Source organism: Merops nubicus, unplaced genomic scaffold, assembly GCF_000691845.1.
Source record: "Merops nubicus isolate BGI_N331 unplaced genomic scaffold, ASM69184v1 scaffold6662, whole genome shotgun sequence".
NCBI classification, from domain to species: domain Eukaryota; kingdom Metazoa; phylum Chordata; class Aves; order Coraciiformes; family Meropidae; genus Merops; species Merops nubicus.
The window spans coordinates 51,247-78,862 of record NW_008591476.1 but is presented as its reverse complement, the minus strand read 5'-3'; the positions used below and the strand labels follow the sequence as shown (position 1 = coordinate 78,862).

At 39.1% G+C, this 27,616-nt stretch overlaps 1 protein-coding gene across 1 annotated transcript in view; it reads right to left on the bottom strand.

The window, feature by feature from the left end:
- LOC103782501 (E3 ubiquitin-protein ligase HECW2-like) overlaps window positions 1–26,853 on the bottom strand; it is a gene marked incomplete at its 3' end in the record, with an annotated part of 52,983 nt that extends 26,130 nt beyond the window's left edge. Inside the window, exon 1 of the mRNA XM_008950272.1 lies at window positions 26,562–26,853. Within this exon, the coding sequence (XP_008948520.1) occupies window positions 26,562–26,853 (292 nt within the window). The remainder of the gene's footprint in view (window positions 1–26,561) is intronic.
- Window positions 26,854–27,616: the final 763 nt, after the last annotated feature.

Genomic DNA, 27,616 nt, shown 5'->3' with positions numbered 1-27,616 from the left:
AGAAAGATCTAAATAAACAACAACAAAAAAAATCTCCCCTAATACACTCTAATCCTTATGAATTTCTCTATTTAATCAATTGGAGATGATTCTGTTCATAATTCTAAACAGAAGGACAGATATTTGGAATATTACAAATATATACATTAAATTTCTTATTCTTACCTTGTTCAACAAATCAAGGAATTCTAAAGCAATGAAACATCCCTTTAAAAGTAAGCCTTCCAACATTAAGGCACAAGTGATTATTCTTTGGTTTTTAAAATCAGTAACTAAATAAAGTGAAAGGTAATTTTTACAGGGACACTAGTGAGCTTCAGAAAAGGTCCCACATGAACCAAATCTTGAATTCTGAGCTGATAGTTACACGAAAGCAGAACATCTTCCTCATATCTTATTTAATAAAATCCAACATTTAAGCACCTGGATTTTCAGCCCTTTCAGGAAAGAACAGTCTCCTTCGCAGGAATGAAGACTTAAATCATTGATACTCTGCCTCCAGGCACACTGCCATTGCACCAGAAGGTGGTGGGAACAAAGGGATCAAAAACACTGACAGACCTGTCAGCAACTGAATCAAATTACAGAATTTTGGACATCTGATTGTCTTCTGTCTTCTTTTTTCATTTTTTTTGTCATTCACATGAGGAAAAAAATAATATTACTAATGTATAGGGAAAAATAACTTCAAAGCTCAGTTCACAGATTTTAAAAAAAGCAACTGGACAGAAAAAAAAAAGTCAAATAGCATGAAAACAGTGAAGTACACATTATTGTCAAAATGTAGTCGTCAACGCTGCAATAAAAAACAGTTAAACTGTGATAGACTCAGTAATATTCAGATGTGCAAAAAAAGTGTCAGAATTACCACTACACCATCTCTCCTCTTTCCCCCAAAATATATATGCATATACGTGTGTATATACACACATATGCACACTATATAGATCTATATTTTTAATTATTATGATTTTTTATTCCATAGGAAACCTTGGTCTAGGAATTTCTAGTCCCTTTTTAGCACATAATTGTTGCTGTTTGCAAAACTGGCGGCTGTTCCAGAACCTGAGCCAAAGAGCAGATATAAATAGCCCTTCCCAGAACATAAAATATGCAACAAAATACTGTCTTACTGCATTATCTCCTTCAGTGAGTCCACACTTCTGAAAGAAATCAAACGATGCAGGTTGCACAGTGCCTTTCTATCTTCAACAATTCTTAGGCACAAAATATTGCAGAGAGTAATTTATTTCCCAGACCTGTAACTCCTGCACAAATCAGCACATGGTGAGACATTCTACAATGAAGAAAATCTCACTGTGTGGAACTTCACACTAAGTAGTGCCCCTTGAAATCACTGTGAAGTAAACTTGTCCTGAGTAATCATGGTTTTTCTCTATTTAACTGCTGAGCAATCAGCCACAAACGTTATGGAAAATGGAACTCTGTTTTTTCCACTTTCAGGCTTCACCATCATTACAAGACCCTTGAGGGCAAGTCAGCTGCCAGTGACATCTGTAATACCCCCAGCTCTTGCTCTCAGGTCAGCACTGTAGTTCTCCACCTGTGTCCACAGCTCTGCCTGACAGGTCAGTGCATGGGATGTGTCATTTCAGTGCAGCTGTCATACATGAAATGTAGTATAGAAGTACTGGACACATGGATGAACAGTGCAATGGAAGAAAGGATCACTTCTACAGAATTAGTTTTCACACTACAATGATGCCCAGAGAGGAGTAAGAGCCATGGTAAGCTCCAGTATGCCCATGCCTTTTCTGTACTGGGAGTCCAGAACTGGACACAGCCCCCAGATGTGTCTCACCAGTGCTGAGAAGAATGAAGGACCACCTACCCCAACCTGCTGGCTTCTTTCTGTCTTGCCACAGTCACTATTTCTGTCATAGGAAGAAGGATAAACTACCTGAAATCCATCACCTTTAAATCAACAAACAACTAACTAAACAAACAAATAAGATACAGTCTTTCATAAGATCACTAAAAAACAAGAACTGCTATTGATCTGAAACAAGCCTTGTAGTCCCAGTGCTCATCTCCTGGTCCCAGCTTCTCTGGTCAGTAGTTTTAGGTTGTGTGATAAAAGGCTTGTCTCCAGGAATAGAAGGGATTTTTATTCTTCAAATACCAAATCATGATAGAAGTCACAATCTCCTAGGGTGGAAACATCACAGATTGCATACTGCATAGGAAAAAATTTAGAAGGTCCCTATAGCAATCTAAGAGCTTCCAACTTTTGCATACTGATCTCTTTCCTGCAACACATTTACAAAGATGCTTATATGCAGAGCTCGGAGAGAAGGTGATGCCTAACAGATTCTGAATGTCACTGAATGGTTTTAATTACACACGATTTTACCATTTTCTTCTTTTCACTGCCTTATATGGGTATTCTAATTCACAGCTCTTGAAAGCTCTGTGCAGCTTAGCTCAGAGATCAATCATGTTGGGAGCACCATTGTATCCCTGTATAATTCCATTATCCTTACTTAGGATTTACATCCCAATTTCCACTTTTTCATTCCTTTCTGGAAGACGCCTTAGGCAAAATCTTTTGAAGTGCTTATATTGTTTATTCTTAATTTAAAATTTTAAATTCTATTCAGATAGTCAAAATGCTGACTTCCTTACCATTTTAGGTTAATTTTAATAAATTCTTAGGCACTGAAGACAATGCATACGATGCATCCAATTATTAAGAAGGGTGTTTGTACTCAGCCCAGGCAGGTTTATAAAGCATCCATCGAAATGTTATTTCTCTTATCAAATGTTCTCTTAAAGTATGTATCAGAGGAGCTGGAAGGCTGGTAGATGGCAAGGCTACATATAGTTTTGTCTCAAGCTGAGATTCGTGGTTTTGCCAACAGTTTCTCTCACAACCGTGTTGAGAATGGTCCTATCTGTTCTACTGTCTCACTCAGTGTTTAAAAGCAGCAGGTTTGTGGTTCCTCTGCATCGGAGGATATTTTTGAAGATAATTTTGAGCCAACTATCAGGAGATCACTAGGATGGTATTTCCAATGTAAACCAGAAATCTGCTTTATATGCATTTTACTGCATGACTTAGAAAACCTCAGTCCCAGTGCCAGTAAGTGCACTCCACTTCTTGGTGTGATCACAGGCTTCCAAGCAGTAAAACAGACTGTCACCAAAATGTACCATTAATAAAAACATTCCAAAGAGTACTTACTGTGGATTTTGGGCAACTGACTAGGAAAATGTGTAACACTAAATTTCATGCAATATTTCCCTTTGGTAACTTTTAATAGTTTTAATTCTAGATCTACTTTAAGGGAAAAAAAAAAATTATATATATATAATCCACAGGCTATCATTAAAGAAGCAGCACAATGTTTACTGAACTAATGAACTAAACTAATTTCTTTCTTACCTAGAAAATATGCTTTAAAGCAATTGAAAACTGCATCAGGACACATTTAAAGGAGAAGACAAACTTTATCACCTGGGGCCTCACTCCTTTTCTGGAAAGCCAGTAAGTTAATTAATTTCAAGGCACAGCTTCCACTGCAAGCAATTCTTATAATAAATCACATTATGTCAACCCATTTAAAACACACTACTTACTAGTTACTACTGTACAAACAAATACTAACCCGCCATGTATAGCTTATGTTCTGTGATTTTCAGAAATCCCCATCTCAGTCTGTGAGCAGTTCACAGGTTTCCTGGTGGAACCAACACATTTCTCACAGAAGACAGCACTACTGTAAGCAGTAGCACATTGCTGAAATTAAAGATCAAAACTCAGCTGCACCTTCTAGCCTTACCTGGCCATTTAAAAGTACACCTGGGGATCCTAAAGGGCATTCCTCCATCTGAGCCCAAGTACCAAACTGAAGAATAAAAACAATAAACCTTTTACAGGACAGATTCCAAAAACAGCATTCCTGTTCCAAATCACAGTGTCTTCTGCAAAAGTTGCCTTCTGGCCCTGGACCCAGCCTGTGCAGCTCAGGTTTGGAGGCTTTAGCTCTGTGTTAGCACTGTTGTATAATCTCGGCTCCACGAGGCGCGTCTGTCCTCTCCCTTCCCCTTGTCATCTGAAGGAAAAGGTTTTAGAATGATGTTCTCAGACTCCCCGGCAGCTTCGAGCAGTTACACACAACCTTCTGCCTGTTCTCCTCTAATCAAGGGTTTATCTAGGTTCAAACAGCCTGTGTTAGGACATACAAAGTATTACGTCCTCCAAGCTCAGCTCTTTGCGGCCACTCCCCTCCGAAGGGTACAGGATGCTGAAGCCCCATCCTCCCTCCACTTCCTTCCTTGCCTTGTCCAGGGGAGGATTCCTAAGCCCAACCACGGCCCTGCAGCCTGGGGCAGGCTGATGTAAACAGGAGGATGGTTCAGCCCTGGACAGGACAGCAAGGCAGCCCCCGTGCCGAGCACAGACCTTCACAGCACACATTGCATGAAGTCGTATGCCTGTGGGGCACCAGCTTCAAGCTCTCCCAGTAAATCTTGATTTTCCCAGTAATAATCATATAACAAAAAAAAGGGGGGGGGGAACAAACCCCAAAACTCTTACAGGAATATGTATTCATACTTGGCTTGAAGACAGTCCAAAAAATGCTTCCAGTCAAAGAAATTAAGATGGACTCTTTGCTAATGAAGAACTCAAAGCTCCTGTATTGCTTCGTGTTTGCATGAGCACCTCTAGGAATGATGTTTTCAAAGGACAGGAAGGGAAGGAACACCAGAACTGAACTACTGTAACAGAAATTTAAACTACTGCTGTGTACTAAATGGCTGGACACTGCTCTCCTTTGAATGCCAACAGAGCAACCTCCCAAAAAGTTAACAACAAAATTCTTGGACAGTCTTGAAAGCTGACAGAGCAGCTACTAGATTCTGCTACATGCTATCACAGATCTCTTTATGCTTCATAACACTTTGGACAAATTGGATGTTAATAAAAGTAAGACAAAAATCTTCAGCTGAGAAAATCAAGCACATAAGAGACACAGCTATCTCCCTTCTGGTGACACAGCCCTTGCTATATTAGCAGTGAAGGATCATCAAAATCTGTAATGAGTTCTTCAATGTCATGACCTAGGGTCAAAAAAGCAGGGAGGAGTTTGTTCCTCACTGCACAGGTGGAATTAATTCCCTTGTGCAACCAAAATTATGGTTCACACACTTCCACTTACTGCCCCTGAGCTATAGGCAAGAAGGAAGACTCTGCTTGCATGCCCTCAGGTGCCCTCTGCAGCCCCTACAGATGACATATATTGCTGCTATTTATTGCACTCTATTACTTCACACAGCAAGAGCAACTTCATTTTTCTAGCTGTGACTGATGGGATGGACAGAAATAAGCTCTATTTCTCTTAACACTTCACTCGTGCTTCAGCTGCAGAAGCAGAGCAAAGTAGAAGCCATACCATACATCCCATGCAAACACTGCACAACAAAACTTTTTTGCTGTTGAAGCTTAAATTAATAGAATGGCAAGATCCTTGCTCTCATTTTCATACACAGCCTATATTGGGACACATTCCTTCTTTTTCAAGAATTACACTACTGTATTTTGTTTCCTTCTTTATATACACAAACACTTCACTGTGGGGATCAGAGCATCTCCATGTGCCCTCACATGAGGTGGTACTTCACAGCACAGCAGCAGCTCAAAGGATTAACTGACTAGAATGCAGGACAAAGATATTGAAAAAAAAAAAAAAATACAAGTAATATTTTCAGACCTATGACACAGTACATTGGCAGGAATAAAGTGGAATTCCACTTCTCCGTATTCAAAGTAGATGCATCATTGAAATTCAAAGCATTCAAAGACAAAAATAAATCCTTTCACCCATCTTACTGGCGCAAATTCAAAAGCATTAACAATAGGAAGGAAATGACCTCAAGCTTAACCTCTTTACTGAAAATCTTATTAATCCTCCTCCATAGAATGATGTGCATTTCATTCCCATCTACACCTGAGGTTTCATGGCTCACAGAGCAGCTGACTAGGCTCACCTGGAAGCCCAATCCTGCACAAGACAGACACAATGCTTGGGTGTGTCTGCAATGCACCTCAGAAGACAGCTACTACAAGAAAGGCATAATGTTAGACAAAAAATTAAGCTAGAAAACAACACTGAATAAACTCTGACAGATGCTGTAGCATGCCCTTAGCCATAAAGACCATTAGATACTCAATTATATTGCAAAGAAGTCCCTACATCTTTGCAAAATACTAATAGATCACCTACCATTTAGTTCAGTGAGGTCCAGTTAGCTGTGTGGGGGTAAATACAGTGCAGGGGATGCTTCTGTCTCCTCCTGAAGGAAGCATCACACAGCTGAGGCAAGAACTACACCACCTACCATCTCAACTGACAATTGTCTCAGCTGCTCATGATCTGGGGAGAGAGACAACTGCAGGAGATGGAAGAATAAAGGGCATGCCCTTTTACCTGCCACCATTTTGCCATCACAAGTCTTTGCCAGAAAAACTAGAAAATCTGATTCTCCTGGAACTAACTTATCCATCAAAAAGAGGTTTTTCATGTGGAACTGTCAGCCAACACAATTGCCACAACTGAGAAGCCTTAAAATAGTGATGATGACGGTGTGCTATTTTTTTTCTTTCCAAATCTAAAAGTAAAACACCATTTAGAATCATTATGAAATGCACATCTGTCCTTCAAACATCTGAAATGCAGGTGTAAAAAACACACCAGGTTAGAAGAGATTTTTAAAACATAGGCATGTTATTTTAAATCTGTATTTTGAAACTGTTGAAAGTGTCTTTTGTTCTATCTGTATTTATGAAATTTTAAAATCAGATACCAGTAAAAAATTACTTGGCAGTTGTCCACCAAAACTTACTGAAACATTAGGCTTAGTTACTCTCTGGATCACATTTTGCAATATGCCTCATGTTGGCTACCCATGCATGAAGCAGAGTAAAATATATTACCAGCATATTTGCTATTACTACTGATCTATACGTTCGCACAGCATGTTTTCTAGTTTTCCTCTTTCTTTTTGGTCCATCCTTCTGATCCTTTCTCCTTTTTCCTCCATCCACTCACACAGTAGAAGAAACTCCTCCACTTTATATGGGATTTACAGTTGTACTGGTAAATCATTATCAGAAACCCTGTCAGTAGTAAGAACCATCTAAGGCAAGCATCGAGTCTGTTACTACATGCACAATAAAGTACAAAACTTCCTGTCCTAAGTAACAGGAGCCATCCCAGCCCTAGTTATCAGCAGCCATCCTACTTCCAATGCCCTACAACTTAATAACAATGTGCAAATACTTTAAAAAGTCACATAAATTTTGCAAACACTTTTTCATAAGTAGTGTGTCTATTTCCACTGGTCCTAAAACTGAGATGATCACAGTCTGTAAGGAACCATGATTTATTAACAAAGTTTTCAGCTTAATAAATTTGTAAACTGAAAAACCTCATCTGGTAGATGATCCTCAGAATCTCGTGGAAAGTCAGACCTAGATATTTATCACAGGAATCAGTAATAATTTTTAAAGCTTGCACTTCTAACCATCAATTCATGTCACAACTTCTAATAAAAGAGTCACAGGCCCAGATAGAGTCAATGAGGTATATCTAATAATTCTGAACTAATTCTGCAAAAAATCTTTAATTTTATATATGCAAATTGCAAGCAAACCAAAAAGCTAAATTCAGTAAATAAATTTCTTTTCTAGAACTGAACAAATAATATGCTACTCAGAAAAAAAGTACAAGAGATACAAGGTATGTATTTCTTCTTAAATCTCCATAAGGGCTTAAAGTATCCTCATGAGCTGGAATCTCATTTGTGGGGATCTCTGAGACAGGTAAGGGAGGGAGGCACTCCCTTGCTAGATGGCATCTTCTGCTGATGGCCACGGAGGAGAATGAGTGTAACAACAAAAATGACTTCTGTTTTAATTGCCCACTTATACACACCCTCTGCCAGTTATGACAAGCGTTTTTTTTGTGTAGGTGAAAGTTTCAACCAGAATTACTGAAGGTTTTCTGCAAGATTTTTATTTTTTAAAAAGATGATTCATCATTAGCAAGGGTGTAAAACTCAGAGCACAAAACATTCCAAGCCACAAAGCCAGTGTCACCCAAAGAGCTGACCCAGCCTTTGCACACCATGACCCATCAGCTGCTTTCATGGCCAGCTAGTTTGGTGGGTTTATTTTGCTTTTTATACTAAGTCCCACCGTCAGGTTTCCTAAAACTCTATTTTCTTTCCTGGTGCCAGATGCAAAGTCAATGCCAGATGCAAAGTCAATGCCAGATGCACTCCTCAAGGGTCCTGTGGAGGTTCATTTAAGCAGTCAATCACTCCTGTATTTTCAGCCTTTGGTTTACTAGATGTTTATTCAGTCTTTTTGGGAGGTTTTGGGTTGTTTGTTTGTTTTGGGGGTTTATTGCATTTTATTACTTTTCACTTTTGATTGCATTTGATAATTGCTTGTAGTCTCTGACATTGTCTGATCAACGTTCTTAATCTCTTCCAGCCTTTGGATGGTCACAATATCAGCTGGCATTTTATTCTCAGTGTTCAAGTCCATTCCCACATCTAATACAAAAAATTTCTAAAACCGTTTTGTTCCTTGCCAGTTCCAAGTAATTACTCACTGCCTTTTAGAAATCCTTCTTGTTTCTAAAAGTTGTCAATAAAGGATGTCTCTGCAGCACACATTTCTTCAGTATCTTGTGGGATTTAACATTCCCTTGGCAGCTGTTATTTTTAAGTTTATCTTCAATATTATTCAGGAATGCAAACTAGTCTATTGTTGTCATCTGACAGTAATAGGTTTCTTGGGGAATTTATTAGAAAGTCAGAGAGCTTGCTGGTTTGGAATATAGAAAAATATTTATATATAAACAATACACTTCTGTCGTACTTCAACTTTTCAATAACCTAAACCAAATGTAAAACCTGCTACCAAAAAGCTCAGAAATCAGTTTCTAACCCCAGGTACCAGTGCTCCCCTCCTGTGCCTCTGTTAGGAGGGAGCCCACTAACTATGATATTGTAGAGACTTCTGCATGAGCCATTTCTCCTTTCCTTTCTACAAACCACACAACCTCTAGCTTAAGAGAACAGTAACGCCCTGGGATTTTATTTATGTTTGTGTATGTCTGCTAAGGCATCCAAATGGCTAAGTAATGCTGTGGAAAACCCACAGATAGGGAGGAAGAATAGGTCAGCATAAAGACAGCCCACTCAGGCAAGCCATGCTCTTGGGAAAGCTATTAAAGGAATATGCTGAATCACTCCCCTTCACTGCCTGAATCACCACCCTTCACTACCTTTGTCACCATCACCACTTATATTCCTGGTGAGCTACACTTCCCTCCCCTCCTCACTGCCTCACGATGGCATGATCTAGTGGCACATTCTCATCTTACAGACTTTCCACTGCTGAAAAGCCCTTCCAGGCTCTTTACAGTCTCTTCACCTGAATGAGTTTATACCAAAAACTGTTCTGAAGTGGCATAAAAGTAGACCTAAACATTATAATATTTTAAAAATTATTAACGAGGCCGTTGCTATTACTTGACTTAAATGTGCTGGGATGCTTTACCAATGCAAGAAGTATTTCATACTCCTAGCTCTGACCAGAGAATTTTTTTCTTCTACTTACCTTCTGCTTTTGATGTAAGGATTCAGGATTCACTTTAGATTTGATATGGCTATTAATAATTAACAGAATGAATACATTATGTAGGATAATATGACTTCACTCTGAAGCCCACCAGAGCCATAAAAAAGTGAAAAACCATCACTAGGCATTTAAATACTAATGTTACACCTGAAATAAAATATTTTAAATGTTGTTAAAGGCACATATTACTCCTTTATTGGTAGGTGACAACAGCTGGCACTACTCAATATGGCATTGGATATCCAAGAATTTGCCAAGCAATACACAAACACAACAAAACAACACAAAAGAAACCTAAGGCTTTAGACATATATAAAAATGCTTTCTTAAAAAAAAAAATAAACAATAAACAAAGCACACCTGTTCAGATTGGTTACATTACACCTAACTATGCACAGTTTCACACAGTCAGCTCTGATCCTGAAAACTTTGTTAATCCAATTTATGAGCCGAGTCCCCAGGGTGTAATTTTTCGCTCAGCTGTGGTTTCTGCATTTTTGTACAATTTGATATTGTGTGTCACTGATTACTTCCAGACTATGACATTTTGGGATCTGCCACCAGCATGTGGACATTGCAGAATTTAACAGCACAGTGAAGGAAACCCTGCAGACACCAGGAGAAGGGTTATTTGGACGAGCATATGACGGAAGTCTGACCCAGTTCACTTTTCAGAAGCACATCATGTTTTTTTCAGCCATTTCCACCAAACAATATAGTGTTGTTATATTTTGTATTAATATTCAAGCAGACACAGGATAACCCAGAAATAGTGCAGGAGCACAGCATAATCTAAATTTGCACATACGTTTTCAAAGATGCTATTTTTGCAAGGTATGCAGGCACAGGAAATGTAATTTGTTCCCTTGTGTCTCAGTGCCTGCATTCTTGTACTGTCCCTGACCTGCTGGAGGGTCCCTTGGACTGCAGCCTGTGGCTTGTTTACTTGACAGAAAGTCACAATCTTCTGTCAGTTCTTTGCTGAGGAGACCAAACCCGAAGTGCTAATGGTTTGTCATGGTTGTAGTTATCCATTTTTTCTGATTTTCTCTACCACACTCTGTATTCCAGCCCCTGTGCCTCCCACCTGGAGCTGCAAGCAGGTACCTGTGCTAACCTGCAAGTCAATCTCATGTCAAGCACTGTTCTTCTTTCCTGCAATGCTGCCAAATGTATTACAATCAGTAACTGCTTCAGATTCTTCAACAGGGACACTTCTACTAATGCAATTCTGTTTGTTGTTGTTTTTGAAATAAACTGTGATTATTCTGCCCTTTCCCTTGCCCTTGGTAAGAGGAATGCAGCATGTGTTCCCTCCCCGCACAGTTGCAGAGCTCCAATCTTGCCACCTCCACAAGAAATGGGAATGATTCAACTAAAAAAAATAAACTACAAAATGAGGTACTCAGATTTTATACCAGGAAAGCATAGAGGGTTGGAAATATTTACAAGGACTTGGAAAGAAACTAGAACATATACCACCATACTCTTGTAAAGATACAAAAAAAATGGAGGGAAAAAAGCCATCACTATCCTAAATCCTCAACACTATGAACTGGGACTGCTTTACAGTTGCTGATGATCATAGTTGGGTTTTAGTGGTTTTGGTTGGTTGGTTGGTTTCACCTTCCCCTTCACATTCCACTTTCTTCAGAAGAGCTAGGAAATACCTGTGCTCTTCCTTCAGAAAAGATTTCAGCTGGACAAAACCGCTGTGGAACCACCCCAAACTCCCAAAGCATACTGCTACTTCACTCCTACAGCTCACATTAAAAAACTTTTAAATCAAACTCCCATGGCAAACGTATTCTTCAAGGAGAGAAGTGTAGCAAAGTCAATTGCTCATGACTGCAAGTCATGGACAAACACTAAAAAAACAGAGGCAGAGACCTGCCCTGTCTCCACACTCCCTTATCCAAGTCTCTCTGTTTTGAGACACTTCACACAGCAACGGGGCCAACTACTTTGCAGTTACCTGCACTCTCTTCTCTCCGTTGTGATCTGCATGTATTCAGATTTTTCCAGAGTGCCTAAAAAGCCAACAAGTTCATGTCATCTCTTTGGAGATGTATTTATTGCTTGCAGCAGTGACTTTCTGTGTGACAGACAAAAGCAAGGCAAGCTGGCTCCTTACCGCTCCAACCAAGTTCAAAGTTCAGATCCAGAATTCAAACTCTTTCTTCTTTTTAAACTATGCAGGACTCCAGGCAGTTGCCAGCACAGTGACTCAGCAAAGCCCTGTGCACACAAACTCCCTGCTTGGACTCTTGGAGCCCGAAGAGGAGGAGCCCAGGCCATGGACCTGCCCTCACACAACAAACAGACCTGCTTCAGATGACTGCAGGGCATGCAGGATGCCATCAGAAAGGGCTCCCAAAATCACAGTGCAAATTGTTTGCAAGTGATGAAATAAGGAGCAAAGCACATTGCCTATGCAGCCCTCAGATTTCAGGATGCTATTTTAAGAAAGCTTGGTAATCCTCGGCTCAGCATCTTACCTTCCTCCTTTTAATTTACACTCAACTTCAGTGACATCCTTATTTTTGCATTAGAGATTCTGCCTGTCACTTCCCAATGACAACTCCCGTGCTGGTACCTGGGAGCCTGAAAATATGCCCTACATTTCTAACAGCAAAGCTCTAGTGCTCGTTTGGGATATTTTCTCCTAAATCTTTTGGGAACATGGAGTATATATAATAGATTTTTCAGAGAATTAGTATCCACAGAACCATCAAGGGCGTCTGATTTCGAACACAGTACCCTCGATTCAGTAAGCAATTTATTTCAGGAGGTTGACTCATTTCCTTAAAGCTTTTTCAGCTATTTGTTGTGACTGAAAAAAAATTCAGAAAATTCACAAGTACTCAAGGAAATGAGCCAACACATCCTGGAAGAAATTCATCCAATACACACACAGTAAGATAAGTCAGTCTGAGTTTTCTAAAGAAATGAGCAGGAGGAAGTTCTAAAAGAACCTGAAATATTTTCTGTGAAACACGACGTGTGTTTGTCATCATCGTAACTCTCTTTATACCCACTTATAAAGCAATATACTCTGGCCAATGAGGAACATAAAGTAGGTTTTGTGGTTTGTTTTGTTTTGTTTTTTTCCTTGTGGAGACACAAAAACTTCCCTGAAATAGTTTAGTTAACCTCCCCAATATTTAGATTAAAAACATTGTTGCCATTATGCCTCATGAGAACTTTATTTCAGATCCTGGGTGCCACTGCCCAAAGTCACAGGGTCCATGATCCAATTATGCATCCCAAGTTGAAGCCTTTTCAGTGAGATGGGTAACGCAGCACAGAACCACCTCATCATGGAGCTCTGGGAACACTGGCTGCCAGGAGGTCATCACCCAGGGCCAAGGAAACAAGAAGTCCCTGGAAGACCTTCAAGTGTCTCCAGCTATGGAATCAAGTCCCATGTCATGGAAAAGTTCAACTCTTTAAAAACAAATACAAAGAACCAGAAACATTTTTACATCTTTCCAAGAACCACTCATCCCCAGGGTTTCATCTTTCTGAATATCTGAAATCATGACAGGAACAAATAAAAAAATCCATTTGCCAAGCAAGAAAAGATTTCATGAAACACTGGTTATTACAAATTGCTTTTGCCATTCTCTGGATTCTCACATAAATTGGAAGCACAAAGACTGCAACTCAAGTATCTTGAGTATTCTCAGTCATTAAGTGAAAAATGGCAATTTTTCATTAAAATTTTTCTACGCTATTGTCTATTAGACATGAATTTAGCAGCATGACAATGCTGAACAGATGTCTCTGGCTAGACATTTACCAATTATAGAATCATAGAATCCTTTAGGTTGGAAGAGACCTTTAAGATCATCAAGTCTAAGTGACAATGTATGCTCATCTGCTGGCCTGGCAAAGGTGCCAAGACTCTCTTCCACTTGAAAGGCTCGCTCCATATGCACACGTTTTGGAAACATGGCATGGTCCAGACAGGGTACTGAATCTCCCAGAACATGTTAGCATCACCAGAGAGTTCTGAGAGGCAATCTCATCAACACAACTCCACTCGTGGAGAAATGATCAACCGAGGCTCTCCAATGAAGGGAAACTGCACACCAAGTCTCCAGCACAAACTCTTCAGGCAGATTCAATGAAGACAATAAAATCTCTTCGTCACCTCTTCATTTGCTCCATTACTCTTGGCAGTCTTTACAGTCTGGGTCAGTGTCTGTTCAGTCTTTCCAGTTGATTGCCTTGGACTTCATTTTTCTATTTGATGACTTCTCTGTATTGGAATATCCCTTGATCCTTGTACGATCTGTCATCTTTACCTGGTCTGGCAAACAAAGATGACTCCAAACCTTAGCATGCACCTTTGCAATCCACTAACTCCATCATACACAAGTTCATAAGATGCCAGTCCAAACATCTAGAAATATTTCATTGTTTTAAAGCTTATCTCAAAGGAGAAACCCGAGGTCCAACCGCGCTTCTAATGATGTAGTTTCACACTGCAGCTAAGAGTTACAGCCACAGAATCAGCAAGCACTCCACAGAGGAGCACCCTCACATGGCCTCCTGCCATGTTCAGCAGTCAGTTGGTTGCACAGTAAGTCACATCAGCAAATATTCAAAGGAAAATGATAACCAAGTTTTATGCAACCCAAAGCTACACTTAAAGTCAGTGGGTTTTTTTGGAGAGAGGAGTCATTTGTTTTCTCTAGGGCAAGGCAGCTTCAACTTCTTGATCATCTTAATGACTTTTCCCAGTCAGACTCCCCCTCACCTTAACACAAATACAGTATAAAAATACAAGAAGTACAAAGGCAGAGAGACCAAGCAAAAATGTGTATACAGACTCCTCAAATCAAGAGAAGGAAAAAAAAAAACCAACAAAACAACACAAATCCATACTGTGTAGAGATAGGGGGGAAAAAAAAGCCATTATTTCCTACTTCAAATTAGGTTCTTTGTTTGTTTGCTCACAGTAGGTCACAAACCTAAATTTTGACATATTTCCACAGAATTCTCCTTCCACAAAAAAAAAAAAAAAAAGGTAGAAGGAACAGAAGTGGAATTTGGAGAAAAACAAAGAAAGAAACAAACAACAACAAAATCTAAAAACAAACACACTACCAAACGCCCTTGCCTAAAACCAAAGACTCTTCTGTGTTTTGTAGTCTATTACCAGGAAGTTAATTGCTCAATCTTTGAGCAAAAAGAGAACTGGAGTAATGCTAGGTGGTAATTACTTGAATAGTGAACAAGTGGGACTTCTAAAGACTGAGTTCATCCTGCTCCACTGTTTTGAAATCAAACACTTTGAGCAGGCTCTTCTCATCTTCAAAGAATCACAACACTCTAGTTTTAGCTCAATGCAGTCTTTAGATTAATGTACTTCATATTCAACTAACTAAACACAGCTTCAGTCTGTTCACAGTAACTGGATTTTCTAGTGCATGCATATCTACAACATTACTGAGACATTAATAAATATTCTTCAGTACCATATAGCCTACCTTTTGTACCACTGGTGGTCCACATCCTAGCTAAATGGAAGACTTTTCCACTGGAAATTAAAATGGTATTCTATCACAAGTCTTGATTAATTATGTCTAACTGCACAGCAGTCCTAAGTAAAAAGGAATTATTCAAGCAATTGCACCTTACAAACCTACTCTTCATTACTTCTCATGCAGTAGATGAAGAGTGAAATAGAAGGTTGGAAGGCTGCCCAGGATCTTTGCAATCTACTTCAGCAGAGGAGAATTTATAATTGCCAGGATAACTTAACTCTAGGGTAATGCACTGACAGCATAAACAGAGTTTTCACATAATAAACAGAAAAACTGCTAATTTGTCTTTAGCACCACCATACCATATTCAGAGTAATGGGAAAGACATTTTTTTCCCCAAACATTGCCTAGGTTATTTTCCCAACACATATGCTTCATTAGCTTTGTAATGAGACAGATTGTTTCTTCAAGGTTAAGATTTACCTCCTAAACAAAAAGGGTGCCAATAAAGGTACTTCTAGTCCCAAACCTTTAAGCTCATGTTATGAAGATGGGAGCAAAGTCAAACACTGCTTATGACAAGCACTAAATAGCTCTGTAGGTTAAACTGGATGAGACCAAAGCTAAAAGAAATACAAAGGTCATGATGCAATTCTCAAGAAACAGCAGCGTGAGTGCCAAAAATCAAAGCAAATTATATTAAAATCATGACTAGAAGTCAAAAACGGTAATAAACACCTTGCTTATTTAACATTTTAGCAAGAAAGCAAAGAAGTAAAAACCTTTTTCTCTCACAGTGGTAACATGAGACAGCAAGAAGGATCACGAAAATGTATAGACTAATGAAGGGAAAGTAGTTTTACTAATTTGTATCAATAGCTTGAAAGCACCTGTGGATAACAAAATGTCCCTTATTTCTTTTACATTCCAAGGAGAATATTTTTAAAGAGTAGTCATTCCCTGGGACTCTGCAGGAAAAACACAGAACCTAGAATTAAATACAACTAGAAACAAAGGCTCGCCAACTCAGCTACTCCTGGCAATACAAGTACACCCAGAGCATAAATAAGTGATTACAAAAAGCACAGTAAGACTTGCTCTCCTATTACAGCAGCCTCCAAATCACATCCCATCACACCCTCTCTGCTGGGATCACTCCAGCACACTGCAGCTGAGCAGGTCGAGTGGCAAATTACTGCCAAAGAGATGGTCCCTCCTGCTCCTGGTTACACACACCTGCAGAGTCCCTGCAGCCACCCTGCTGCTCCCCTCATCCCACAAGAGATACTAAATCTGCATAGAGCTGTTTGTGTTCTTGGGAGAGTAAATGCTCTGCCAGCCCAGCCCTGCTCAGCCAATGGACAGTAAATAGTAGCACCAAAGACAGGAATCCACAGGAATCTGAAAGGTGGGAATTTTTCTGCTTGAGCAGGAAAGGAGGAGTGTACTCAATTAAGTGTGCTGTGATTAAGGCTGGTTTATGTGTTAACAATTCAGAACATCTAGCCAAATGGACAACAGATATCATAAAGCTATTCAGATCATTTGCTGAAATACCACTGATGTCAGGTGGGTTGTCTTTGGTTTTACTTGCTACAACATAATAGCTGTGGGGGTTTTGTTTTTAAAGGGAACTGGAACTGGATCTCATCATATCACTCAAATAATTTACAAGTTAAAGAATACATCAGAGAAAGCATTGTTGCCTGTACATTAAGTACTACCCCATCAGTAACTCTTAAAAATCTTATTCATTGCTGATTTAGGTATCAACATGTTGCATCCTTACTCAGTATCTTGAAAGCAACTGTGTAAGCCTACTAAAATTCAGAGACATGTCTATATTGAAAAATTTCTCAAACTGAAATTTCTGTCTCCCTGCAGACTACAATCTGCTGAGCTATGTCATGCATGAAAAACTTTATACAAATTAAACTACAGTGAACACAGAAAGGGTTTTTTTTTCTTTTTTTATGAGGTCATTACTGGATCTTTATCTTGGTGACAATGGTATATGCCTGCCATGGTGCTACAATGGTTTTTCTATTCATATGCTATCTTACAAAGCCAAACCTATTTCAGCTTAACTGCCTTCATATGTGAGAAAGTGCTTCTGCATTTGATGGCAAATATAGAACATTGATTAAGGTCCTGATCTTGCAAGGCACTGAATGCCTTCAATTCTGAGTTCTTTTCCCAGGTGACACCTAGTAGGTCCAACCTTTCGGTTTTAATATGTCAAAAATTATCCTCAAGTGCAACTCCAATCATGTGGATCCCATTTATGACCATCAGATAAAGTTTAAATTCTCAAGGAAAGAAGCATTAGAGTTCATACCATATCAAATAATGAAAATTTCTCATAGTAACTGAATAGCAATGATTACAGAATTATTGTCAGGGAAAACTAGAAACTGAATTTCTAATCCAGCTTTCTGTAAGAGAACTAGAAACCAGTGACCTGTATCTATCAAACCATTTTCTATGTACAGGAAAGTGGGTTTGATATTAACAGTGACATGCAAGAAGAGATCAAGCTGAAACTGAATTCTTAAATACGCCCTTTAAGAATAAATATCCTTTGCCAATTTCCCTTATGATCTGATTATACATCTGCATAACTATGCATGTCATTTTGAATATATTCTACAATTTTTCTAAATAAACTCCCTTCCATTCACTTAACACTTTACAGCACTCAACTTGCTCCTTCCAGGCAAAGTAACAAATCTTTATTTCTTCCTCTTCTCCTTACCAGAATATGTGGGAAACTATGGTTATTTTTATAGAAGTTCTAGGTTCATTTTTTGCATTACTGGACATGGGAATATAAAGGATTAATTTATTCCCAAGGTCGGGGTAGGAATAACAAGGACAATGAATCTACTATTTTTTGTAAATTTTCAAGGACTACTGACACATTAGTGATGGAATGAGTGACTGGTGACTGAAACTACAACCAAAGACTAACCAGTTTGACATGAGCTCTGAATGACCGCTAGACAAAGGAGGCAGATCTCATACAGAGTTTGATCAGACCTTGAAACAAAGCTCTGAAGCACAGTATCTGCTTGCTTGGGAACTGGCTGCTCACCAGAATGAAAGCAATGGAGTCCTGGATGCTGCTGGGCAAACAGACAAGAAACACTGCCAATGCAGAGGTTTGTAGGCTTTGTTTTTCCCCAAGGAGTAAACGCCAGCTAAGCACAGTCAGTTTAACTGCACTCTTGTAGCATCTTCACCTCACACTGGTACCTCTCCTACACCAAACTGGCAAATTGTACAAGGACTGGGTGCCACTCAGGCCCAGATGAAAATGTTTCCATACCAGAATAGCTCTAAGATGGTCAGGCCTGGCCAATCTCTGGATCTTTTCAGGTCCTCAAATAGAGTAAGTTGCAAGATACATCTTGATGAGCTTTGCTAGAAAAAGAGGCCTATTGAGATCAAAACTTGGCACACCTTCAGTAACCTCCTCTGGTTACAATTTAAGAACCTGTGTATCCAATATCAGCATATATTAAAAGGTTGTATTAAACATATCCAACAATAAAGTGTTATTTTCAGAGTTCTAGTATGAACTACACCAGTAGTTAAAACAGTTAGTTACATCCTTAACATACTGTAGTTAATACTGAGCTTCTAGCAATTCTCCATTAATTCAAATTCTTACAGCCATTGATAAATTCATAGAGATGGAAGAGCCAAGAGCTTCATAAAAAATTTACAGGAGTGCTTCTAACACTGTGCATAATGCAAAAACTAATCCATAATCTATTACTTACGTGAAACAAATCAATATATGAATTAACCCAACTACTTTTTCAATCCACTTGTAAGTGATTTGGAATAACTGTTTTTTCCCCAAATTATTTTGTAAATACTGTATGTCATGTTGATTTGATGATAGAAAGCAGTTCAGCAGATGTCTTTTAAAAAATCAAAATGAAAGCCAACATCCTTCAAGCACAGAAAAAAAAGAAGCCAGGACAAGGCAGTTCTATGGTAAAAGGGAGTTTTATTAATTCAGAAGTGTACATAGTTTGCCATCATCCAGTGTTTTTATTTGCCATCTTCCCATCTGCTGGAACATCCACTTGCATCAAAGAAGTAGGGTGGGGAGACGTGCTTTCTATCCAAAAGATTATAAGTGTTGTCATGCCAAAACCTCTTGCAGTGGAAAGACACTGACAACACAGCTAAAAGTATCCTCCCTGCAGCTACGTTTGTCTGGTTTTCAGGTCAGGGGTATCTCAAAAACTTAAAAAAGACAATTAACTGAAAGGTTTGGATATTTTTGGCAACTCTTTCTCTGTCGCCACTTGAATTTCTTCCAGACGTAAATATCACCCTACAAGACTCTAGGTTTTGTTTTTATTTTTAAGCAGGGAAGTAGTTCTTTTCTTCTTGAAAGGAATCTAATGAGTGTAATTTAACACAGTGAGTGTATCTTTTAAGGTATCTGGCTCCATAAAGGAAAATAGAGAAAGCATCTTCTATTCATGTCTTCTAACTTTTGCAGTAAAAAGAAGATATTATGCTGTCCATACACTGATTATTGAGCAAAATTTAGTAGCTCACAACTGAGGAGGAGAAAGTACCATATTTTGTTAGTGGGGATAAAGTAGCTTTGCATGTGGATCAAGATCTAGGAAGAGGGAAAAGAATAAAATTGAAATGCAGTACCTGGAAGGAAAGCTTCTGAAGATCCTTGGTTACAGATATATTTTTTTTTAAAACCACTGTAAGCCTCACCACACATGATTTTAGGATACAATTCCTATATTAGAGGTGCTGTTTGATGAAAAGCTCAACATGAGCCAACAATGTGTCAGTGAAGCCCACAAACCAACCACATCCTGGGCTGCATCAAAAGCAGCGTGGCCAGCAGGTCAAGGGGGGTGGCTCTCCCCCTCTACTCCACTTGCATAAGACCCCACCTGGAGTACTATGTCCAGCTCTGGAGCACCCCAATACAAGAGGGACACAGACCTCTTGGACCAGAGGAGGGCCACAAAGACAACCAGGGAGCTGGAACACCTCTCCTATGAGGACAGGCTGAAAGAGTTGTGGTTGTTGAGCCTGGAGAAGAGAAGGCTCTGGGGAAACTTCATTGTAGCCTTCCAGTATCTGAAGGGGGCCTACAAGAAAGCTGGAGAGGGATTTTTTTTATGAGGGCTTGTAGCAACAGTATGAGGGGTAATGGCTTTAAACTGGAAGAGGGCAGATTTAGATTAGAAATTAGGAAGAAGATTTTCACTATGAGGGTGGCGAGTCACTTGGAACATGCTGCCCAGGGAGGTTGTAGATGCTCTGACACTGAATGTGTTCAAGGTTGGATAGGGCTTTGAGCAACCTACCCTAGTGGGAGGTGTCCCTGCTCACAGCAGGGGGGTTGGAACTAGGTGATCTTTAAGGTCCCTTCCAACTCAAACCCTTCTATGATTTTATGATCAGAGTACCTTTACTTTCCATTATCCCATTCAGAGGTGGCTTTTTCCTAAATATTACTAAGTCACCAGCAAATGAAGTATTTCAAGACAGCTTTTTCCACACACTTTCTCTTATCAAAAATATCAACATCAGACAGACATAGACCAAGGCCAATCCCAGATGCAGGTCAACATGAATTCAAGTTCTCTCCTACTTATTGTCAACTCTGAATTTTTCTGTTATGCATAGTATTTAAGCATGTATCTCTAGTGGGAGTGTCACTGACATCTCAACATGCCCAGGTATGGCTCTTCCAGAGCTTCAGAGCCATAGCTGCTCTTTCTGTCTACTTTCTGAAGAGAACAAAATCACCTCAGTGATATTCAGTTGATACCATAAAAAATCCCAAAACAACCCGATAGTTGATGACAAACAGTGCAACACCAGGCTCTGGGAAGCCTAAGCCAAAGACCATGGAGCCAGCTGGGTAAAGTGAGACTCTTCTGCACAGGAAGTCAAGGCCACAGTTTGCAGACTTTAGTAGCAGCCAAAATGAGAAGTAACCACAAATTAATACCACTATGCCCAGTAACTAGTCATTAGGCATTAACAGTACTCCTCAGATTTTAAAGTAGAGAAAAATACTCATTTTGCTAAAACAGGAAGGTAAAAAAAATCAAGTGAATACTCAGGCTTTTCTGGAAGATAATGAAGTTATTACTTTGTATGTTTTCTATACTGGAAACCAGAGAGATCTTCTGGGAACAAAGTATCTTAACATTTTATAATCTCTCTGTCTAATAAATGGCCTTTAATACACTTAAAATAGCAGCTTACATGTGAAAGCTGCTTTCTTTTTAATCTTGTCTGACCTGAAATGGAAAGGCTCCAAACTCCATTACCCTAGGAGGCTTAGTATAAACCTAGATCCTATCTATATTGCCCTAAATAACTTTGCATTGGTTGTTGGGGGTTTTTTGTTCGGTTTTTAGAATGCTATTGTGGCTCTATGCTGTAGGTACAACAAAAAGCCAAGCAGCCTGTGAAAAGCAACTGATGGAAATAAATATAATGACCTTTGATAGCATTTTAAATGTGCTAAGAATCTCTAGAATAAGGGCATGCCTCTCATAAATGGGACTCCACAAATGAGGACAAAAATAGGCCAACCTGGGCAATTTGGCCATGGGAGTTAATCTATTTAAAACAAAAGTAGGATTTGCTTATCTCTCCTGACTTTTTATTCTTCTCATCAAGATTCAACTGCCCTCAGCATCCCCACAAGTAGTGGAGAGAGTCCACCTTGTCATCTTCTTGAGCAGTTCTCATTGACCAAGGAAGTCCTGGTACCCTGTCTCTACAATAACACAACAGCAAGATTCTGGGATATCTCATGGTCCCTTCAAACTGAGTATCTCTCTCTTTTTTCATTCCATCTGGGTCCAATACTTTGCACAGCCTTACTCACTACAGGATTCCAGAGCCTGACCACTATTGCTGTAGTAAGATTCAGTTTTCTCTTAATTAGATGAAAAAATGTCCATAAAACTCCAATAGCTTAAAACTGTTTTCTACAAGCAGCACTTAAAACATGCTCGTACAGAGCAAAAGCTGGGTGACTACTAGACAAGAAAACTTCATGTGTCTAAAAGGATGTAAAAAGTGTTTGTTAATTTCTGTAGTCTTCTACTACTTCAAAAGATGAAGAAGGTTTTCAGTCTAAATCTTACCTGAGCTCTTTTTAAAAAAAAAAAAAAAAACAAAAAAAAAACCAAATAGATTAAAAGAATTGAGAATGGACCTCTTTCTTCTCATTAGGGCAGAAAGACTGAAAATTTACCCTTACTCCTCAGAGTACAATAGCTCTACTAATAAAGTTCCTTCTTAGAATTTCATCATGCCTTGTCACTTACAAGTGACAGTTCTCACAACTGGTCCTGAAGAAATGAGAAGTCCATTCTAAGCAAAGCTGAAAGCTTTGAAAGCTCAAAGAAATTATAAACCTGTATTTCTTTTATAGATTTAGATTTTCATAGATGCATTATCTACATTCTCCACACATCTTGCCTCTGGAGCTAGAAAGCCACTCCAAGAAAATTTAATGGACAAGACTATTCAAGAAGCACTACTGACAGTTCAAAAAGTTCAGACAGTACAAAACCAGAATTAGTCAGGACAAAGGAAGTTTTCCTTCATAGAATATGCTGTGTCCCTCATATATGTTTTCTTCTGATAATCCTGTATCCTTTCATCCACTGTGATGAAATAAAGGAAGATACAAGTGTGGTACTAAAACCAGCAAACTCACACATGTATCTAAAACATTCCTTAAAATACAAAATTCTAGAAAAACTGAGCACGCATTTAACTCTGTAGAGCTAGGCAGAATTTTTCCCAGTTAGATACAACTTCTGACATTCAAAAATTAAAGACTGAAAGTTACTGCAGAGGAGTATCCTGAGGCCATCTATACCAAATTAAGGTCTAACAAAATATGCAGTCTTTTCTACAAAGTGTTTGTTCATTTATTTCTTCCTTCCCTTTTTTTTTTTTAAAAAAAAAAAAAGGTCTGGAAAAAAATTCACATGCACTTAAAAAAATAATAGTCAGTCCTTCAGAATAAGATGTTCCTATGGTTCTCCCCTAGGTTTTTCCCTTTTTAAAAAGATAATATCTACTTTCCTAATCATTTAACAGGCCAAACATTTCACTGAAGTTCTACTGCAGTAGAAAAACCTTCATCTAGTACTCCATGGTGTAAGCCAGAACTAATGGCTTTCTCTTGATACAAAACTGATGAGAGAGTGCTAATCCAATAAATTAATGAAGAGGCAACACAATTTCCTAGTGTATCATTTTCAATTCCTTTTATAATGGATGAATTCCACAAAATTAATTTGGAGTGAAAATGTACCTGGATTGCTTCAGACCTTGGCCAGACCTCTCTGTACTAGTGCCTGAGCTCAGAATGATGCTGATTTTTAGAATTTCACCTTCTCTTTATTTACAGAACTAACCACCAATTTTTCCCCCTCAGAGCACTGATCTATGTTTTAGCAACCACACAATTTCAACTGCCTTCAGGAGGCAATGCCAGAAGAGAGCGCCTTTGTAAGTGAAATGATTTTCATTTTGAGGAAAAAGCAGCAATCAAATTGAATATTAATAATGTGTTTGAAGATGAGGCTTTTATTTGAATTATATTAATCCATAAACATCCCTCTCCTGAGAAAGTAAGAAGTGAGTGTCCTCAGCTTCCAAAGGAGCAGGCAGGAACTAGGGGTACTTCACAGCAATTATTAGAAAGGACTGAAAATCCTGGATTATACCTTGTGGGATTCAACTTACCTGAGCTATGTCTGTAAATGTCATGCAAATGAAAGATTTTCAGATTGTACTTTTCCAATTTTTATGTATTTTTTTTTTCCAAAGATGCTGGACACTTGAAAGAGTTCCTAAGAAAACCTAAATCAACAGATAGACAGGCATGGCTACCAGGCTGCACATATCCTTACCCTTCTCCTGTAAGAAATGTGCAATTCCATCATTCAGAATGATGAAACCACAAATCTTAAAGGAAAGACTCAGCTCAGATCTATTTTAAAGCAGTAACAAAAAACTCTCCAACAAAAGTGGTTATGGATTCCAAGCAGCAGTAGAGATAAAAGCTCAGTGTGAATGAGTTCCTGAACCTTTCATTATTTAACAAGAAAACAGGAAATCCAACATACTCAGCCTGGTATTACAGAGTAACATGATGGGGATTTGAGACCCAAGAGGGCACATATTTGACCACTTCCTTAAGGGATTCTCATCCTGTGTTCACATTGTTTGGAACTTTATGAGCTCAAAAGACTGAAAGTAGAAATATTTTTAATCATGAAAGCGGGATAAAAATCACTCACAACCTACAATAAAAATCGACAAGAATTTTACAGAAAGATGCTGTACTTCATTCTGCATCTTGAATAGCAATCCTGAAGTGTTGTTAACCAAAATAAAACAATAGGAAGGGGTGTCAAAGCTTTACAAGGCTGAAGCTCTCAATGTATTTAAATTAGAATATTTAAGCTCCATTTAGCAGTCTGCATATTCTACAGATCACACTTCAGTTGCTAACGCTGTTGGGAAGATTCATTTCTCTTTATTATGGAGACACTTAAATTAAGTGGGTTAAATATTAGCACATACCCACAGTTCCTTCCAGGAAAGACTGCAACTCATGCAGCAGCTCCAATACAGCTTTTATACCCAGGTAAGCACTGGAACAGCACAAGTCAATACTGTCCAGCTTGTGGAGCTGCAGTAATGTTGGAAAAAATTATCAGGGAAAAAAAAAAAAAAAACAATGAGAAGTGGAAACAGCATCTACCCAGCATGTTGAGCCACCCACCACGCCTGGAGGTGTTTAAAAGATGTGTAGATGTGGCTCTTAGGGACACAGTTTAGTTGGTGGACCTGGCAGTGTTACGTTTACATTTGGACTTGATGATCTTAAAGGTCTTTTCCAAGCTAAATGATTCCATAATTAAGTGATGCAAAGATGGAACACCTTGAAAAAAGCTGGCACAGCAAATGCCTCTCCAAAATCCTACTGAGGCTGATTTCATTGAACTAAGCTTAGTCCCAGCACAGACAAAATTCCAGTGGTCAGACATGTTTCCATGAGCTTCTGCTATACCTGCTTTTGGTAGGTTGAACTGACAGTTCCTATCTATGTCAGTAATGAGGTTCAGAGAAGCATTGCAATTTTGAAACAAATCAACTGCTCACCCCCACTTACTGAGCACTGGTTAAATGCAAAGAATAAATGCAGTGCACGTGAACTGGATTCCTTCAGAAGACAACCAAACCCCATGTGCCACTACAGCTACCCCACTAACTGTGCTCCAGTGCCTAGTGGGAACAAAGACTGTCCTTTGGACAGCTCCAACCACACAGGCAGCAGGGACCTGATGGAACATAAGGCAATGGAAAATCCCAACCCAAACGTGCTGCTGATGATAGGGTCTCAGCACCTACTGCTTTGACCTACTGATTCACTCCTTTTAAGCCACATGATCAACTAATGCACACACTGCCCACAGGCCCTTGCCTGCCAGCCTAGAGCTCCTCCCAACTCCCTCCTATGAAATATCCTAAATAGCACAGAAAAGAGTCTCTTCAGAGGATTTCCTTCTACAAGAATTCTTCAGAAACAGAATTGATACAATTTCAGTTCTACAAAATCAAAGACTTACACAAAATACCTTTTCACAAGCATGAAGAAATAATTTGTCAAAAAAAAACCCCAACTGTACAGACATGTAAGCATGTCAATTTGCATGATGAATACAGTACTCCCACTCTCCCTGGATGTAAGATAACCACTAGCAAAGGTGAAAACAGCAAAGTGGATGCACATTTTTTGTTCAAGAAAAATGCATTTCATCTCCTAGCAGGTCACTGTGGAACCAGACCCACATTAATTAGAATCGTGTTTTTAAGTAGTCCACTGCATTAGTAAAAATCGATGAGAAATCCAAGGAAAATTCTCTGTAGTCTTAACTCAACTTTACCTTTACATTAATTAGGTAGTATGCCAGAATACATGCTAGAAAAGGACATGTCAACTTGCATGATGAATACTGTACTCCTACTCTCCCTGGATGTAAGCCAGCCACTAGCAAAGGTGAAAACAGCAAAGTGGATGCACATTTTTTGTTCAAGAAAAATGCATTTCATCTCCTAGCAGGTCACTGTGGAACCAGACCCACATTAATTAGAATCGTGTTTTTAAGTAGTCCACTGCATTAGTAAAAATCGAAAAGAAATTCAAGAAAATTCTCTGTAGTCTTACCTCAATTTTACTTTTAAATTAATTAGGTAGTATGCCAGAATACAAGCCAGAAAAGGAAATATGAAGTGGCAAAAGAGCAAGAAATGCACAGAAATATCACAAAATGGTTCTGACTCACCTATGTGATAAAGCCCTATCCAGTCAGTCGGGTCTACTTCTTCCTTAATATCCCAGAAAATGATGAGATTCTGAGACTGCCCCAAGGTGTATTCATACATACTGGCTGTCAGACTAGACCTGCTATCCGAGGTCACTAAGTCAGTGTCGCTGTTGGCACGCTGCAGGTTCATGTTCTCAGCCATGGTGCCCTGTGATGCCAAACTCTGCAGATTCTCTGGGCTCAGGGTGTACCGTAGCTGCGGGTTGCGGCGTCGCACAAAGAGCAGATGTTCCCGGGCTGAACTGGCCATTTCTGCCCCACTCCTGTCACTTTACGTGAAAAAGTTGTTGTTCAGAGACCTGTCGTGAAGAAGAAAAAATGGAAGTGTTAAAGTGAGGCACTAGGTTTCTCAGTCAAATACTAAATGGAGTGGCACTAGTGCAAGAATATTCCTACAAGAGCCTAAAACGGACCGAGTAAAATCTTTTCCTTCACTGCTCTATCACTGCAACCATTCTAGTGTCTGCACTTTAAAAACAAACAAAACAAACAACCAACCAAACATGAATCAGTTGTGACAAAATTCAGAGTTAACTACTCACCATGAAGTAACATTTATAAGCCAGAAAGCAGCACAACACAAAGCATCCAAGACCAATCTATCAAGCAAGAACAGCCACAGTAACAAAGCTAATTTAAGTCTGGCAGTAGCCTTAATAGAGAAACGATAATGAACTCATCCTCCACCAAAGAAATCACAGCAGTATGTTGTACTTTCACTTAGATATGTTTATTCCAACAATATTCTCTATGCACAGCTTTAATCAAAGCTGTCTGCCTTTTTTTCCAAAAGCTGTAGTTTCATCAACTCATTGTTTCTTTACTTTACAAAGAAAATAAAACAGTCCTCATCTGTCACAACCACTTACTTTCAGAAGAAACTGAATTTTCTGGTGATGTGCTTGTCAGTCAAAGCTGTGAAAATCACCTTCCATACTATATTCACTTGGAATAGGAACCATGTATTGCCTCCCAAGTCAAACCAAACCAGAGCAGTTCTCTTGCCCAGTAGG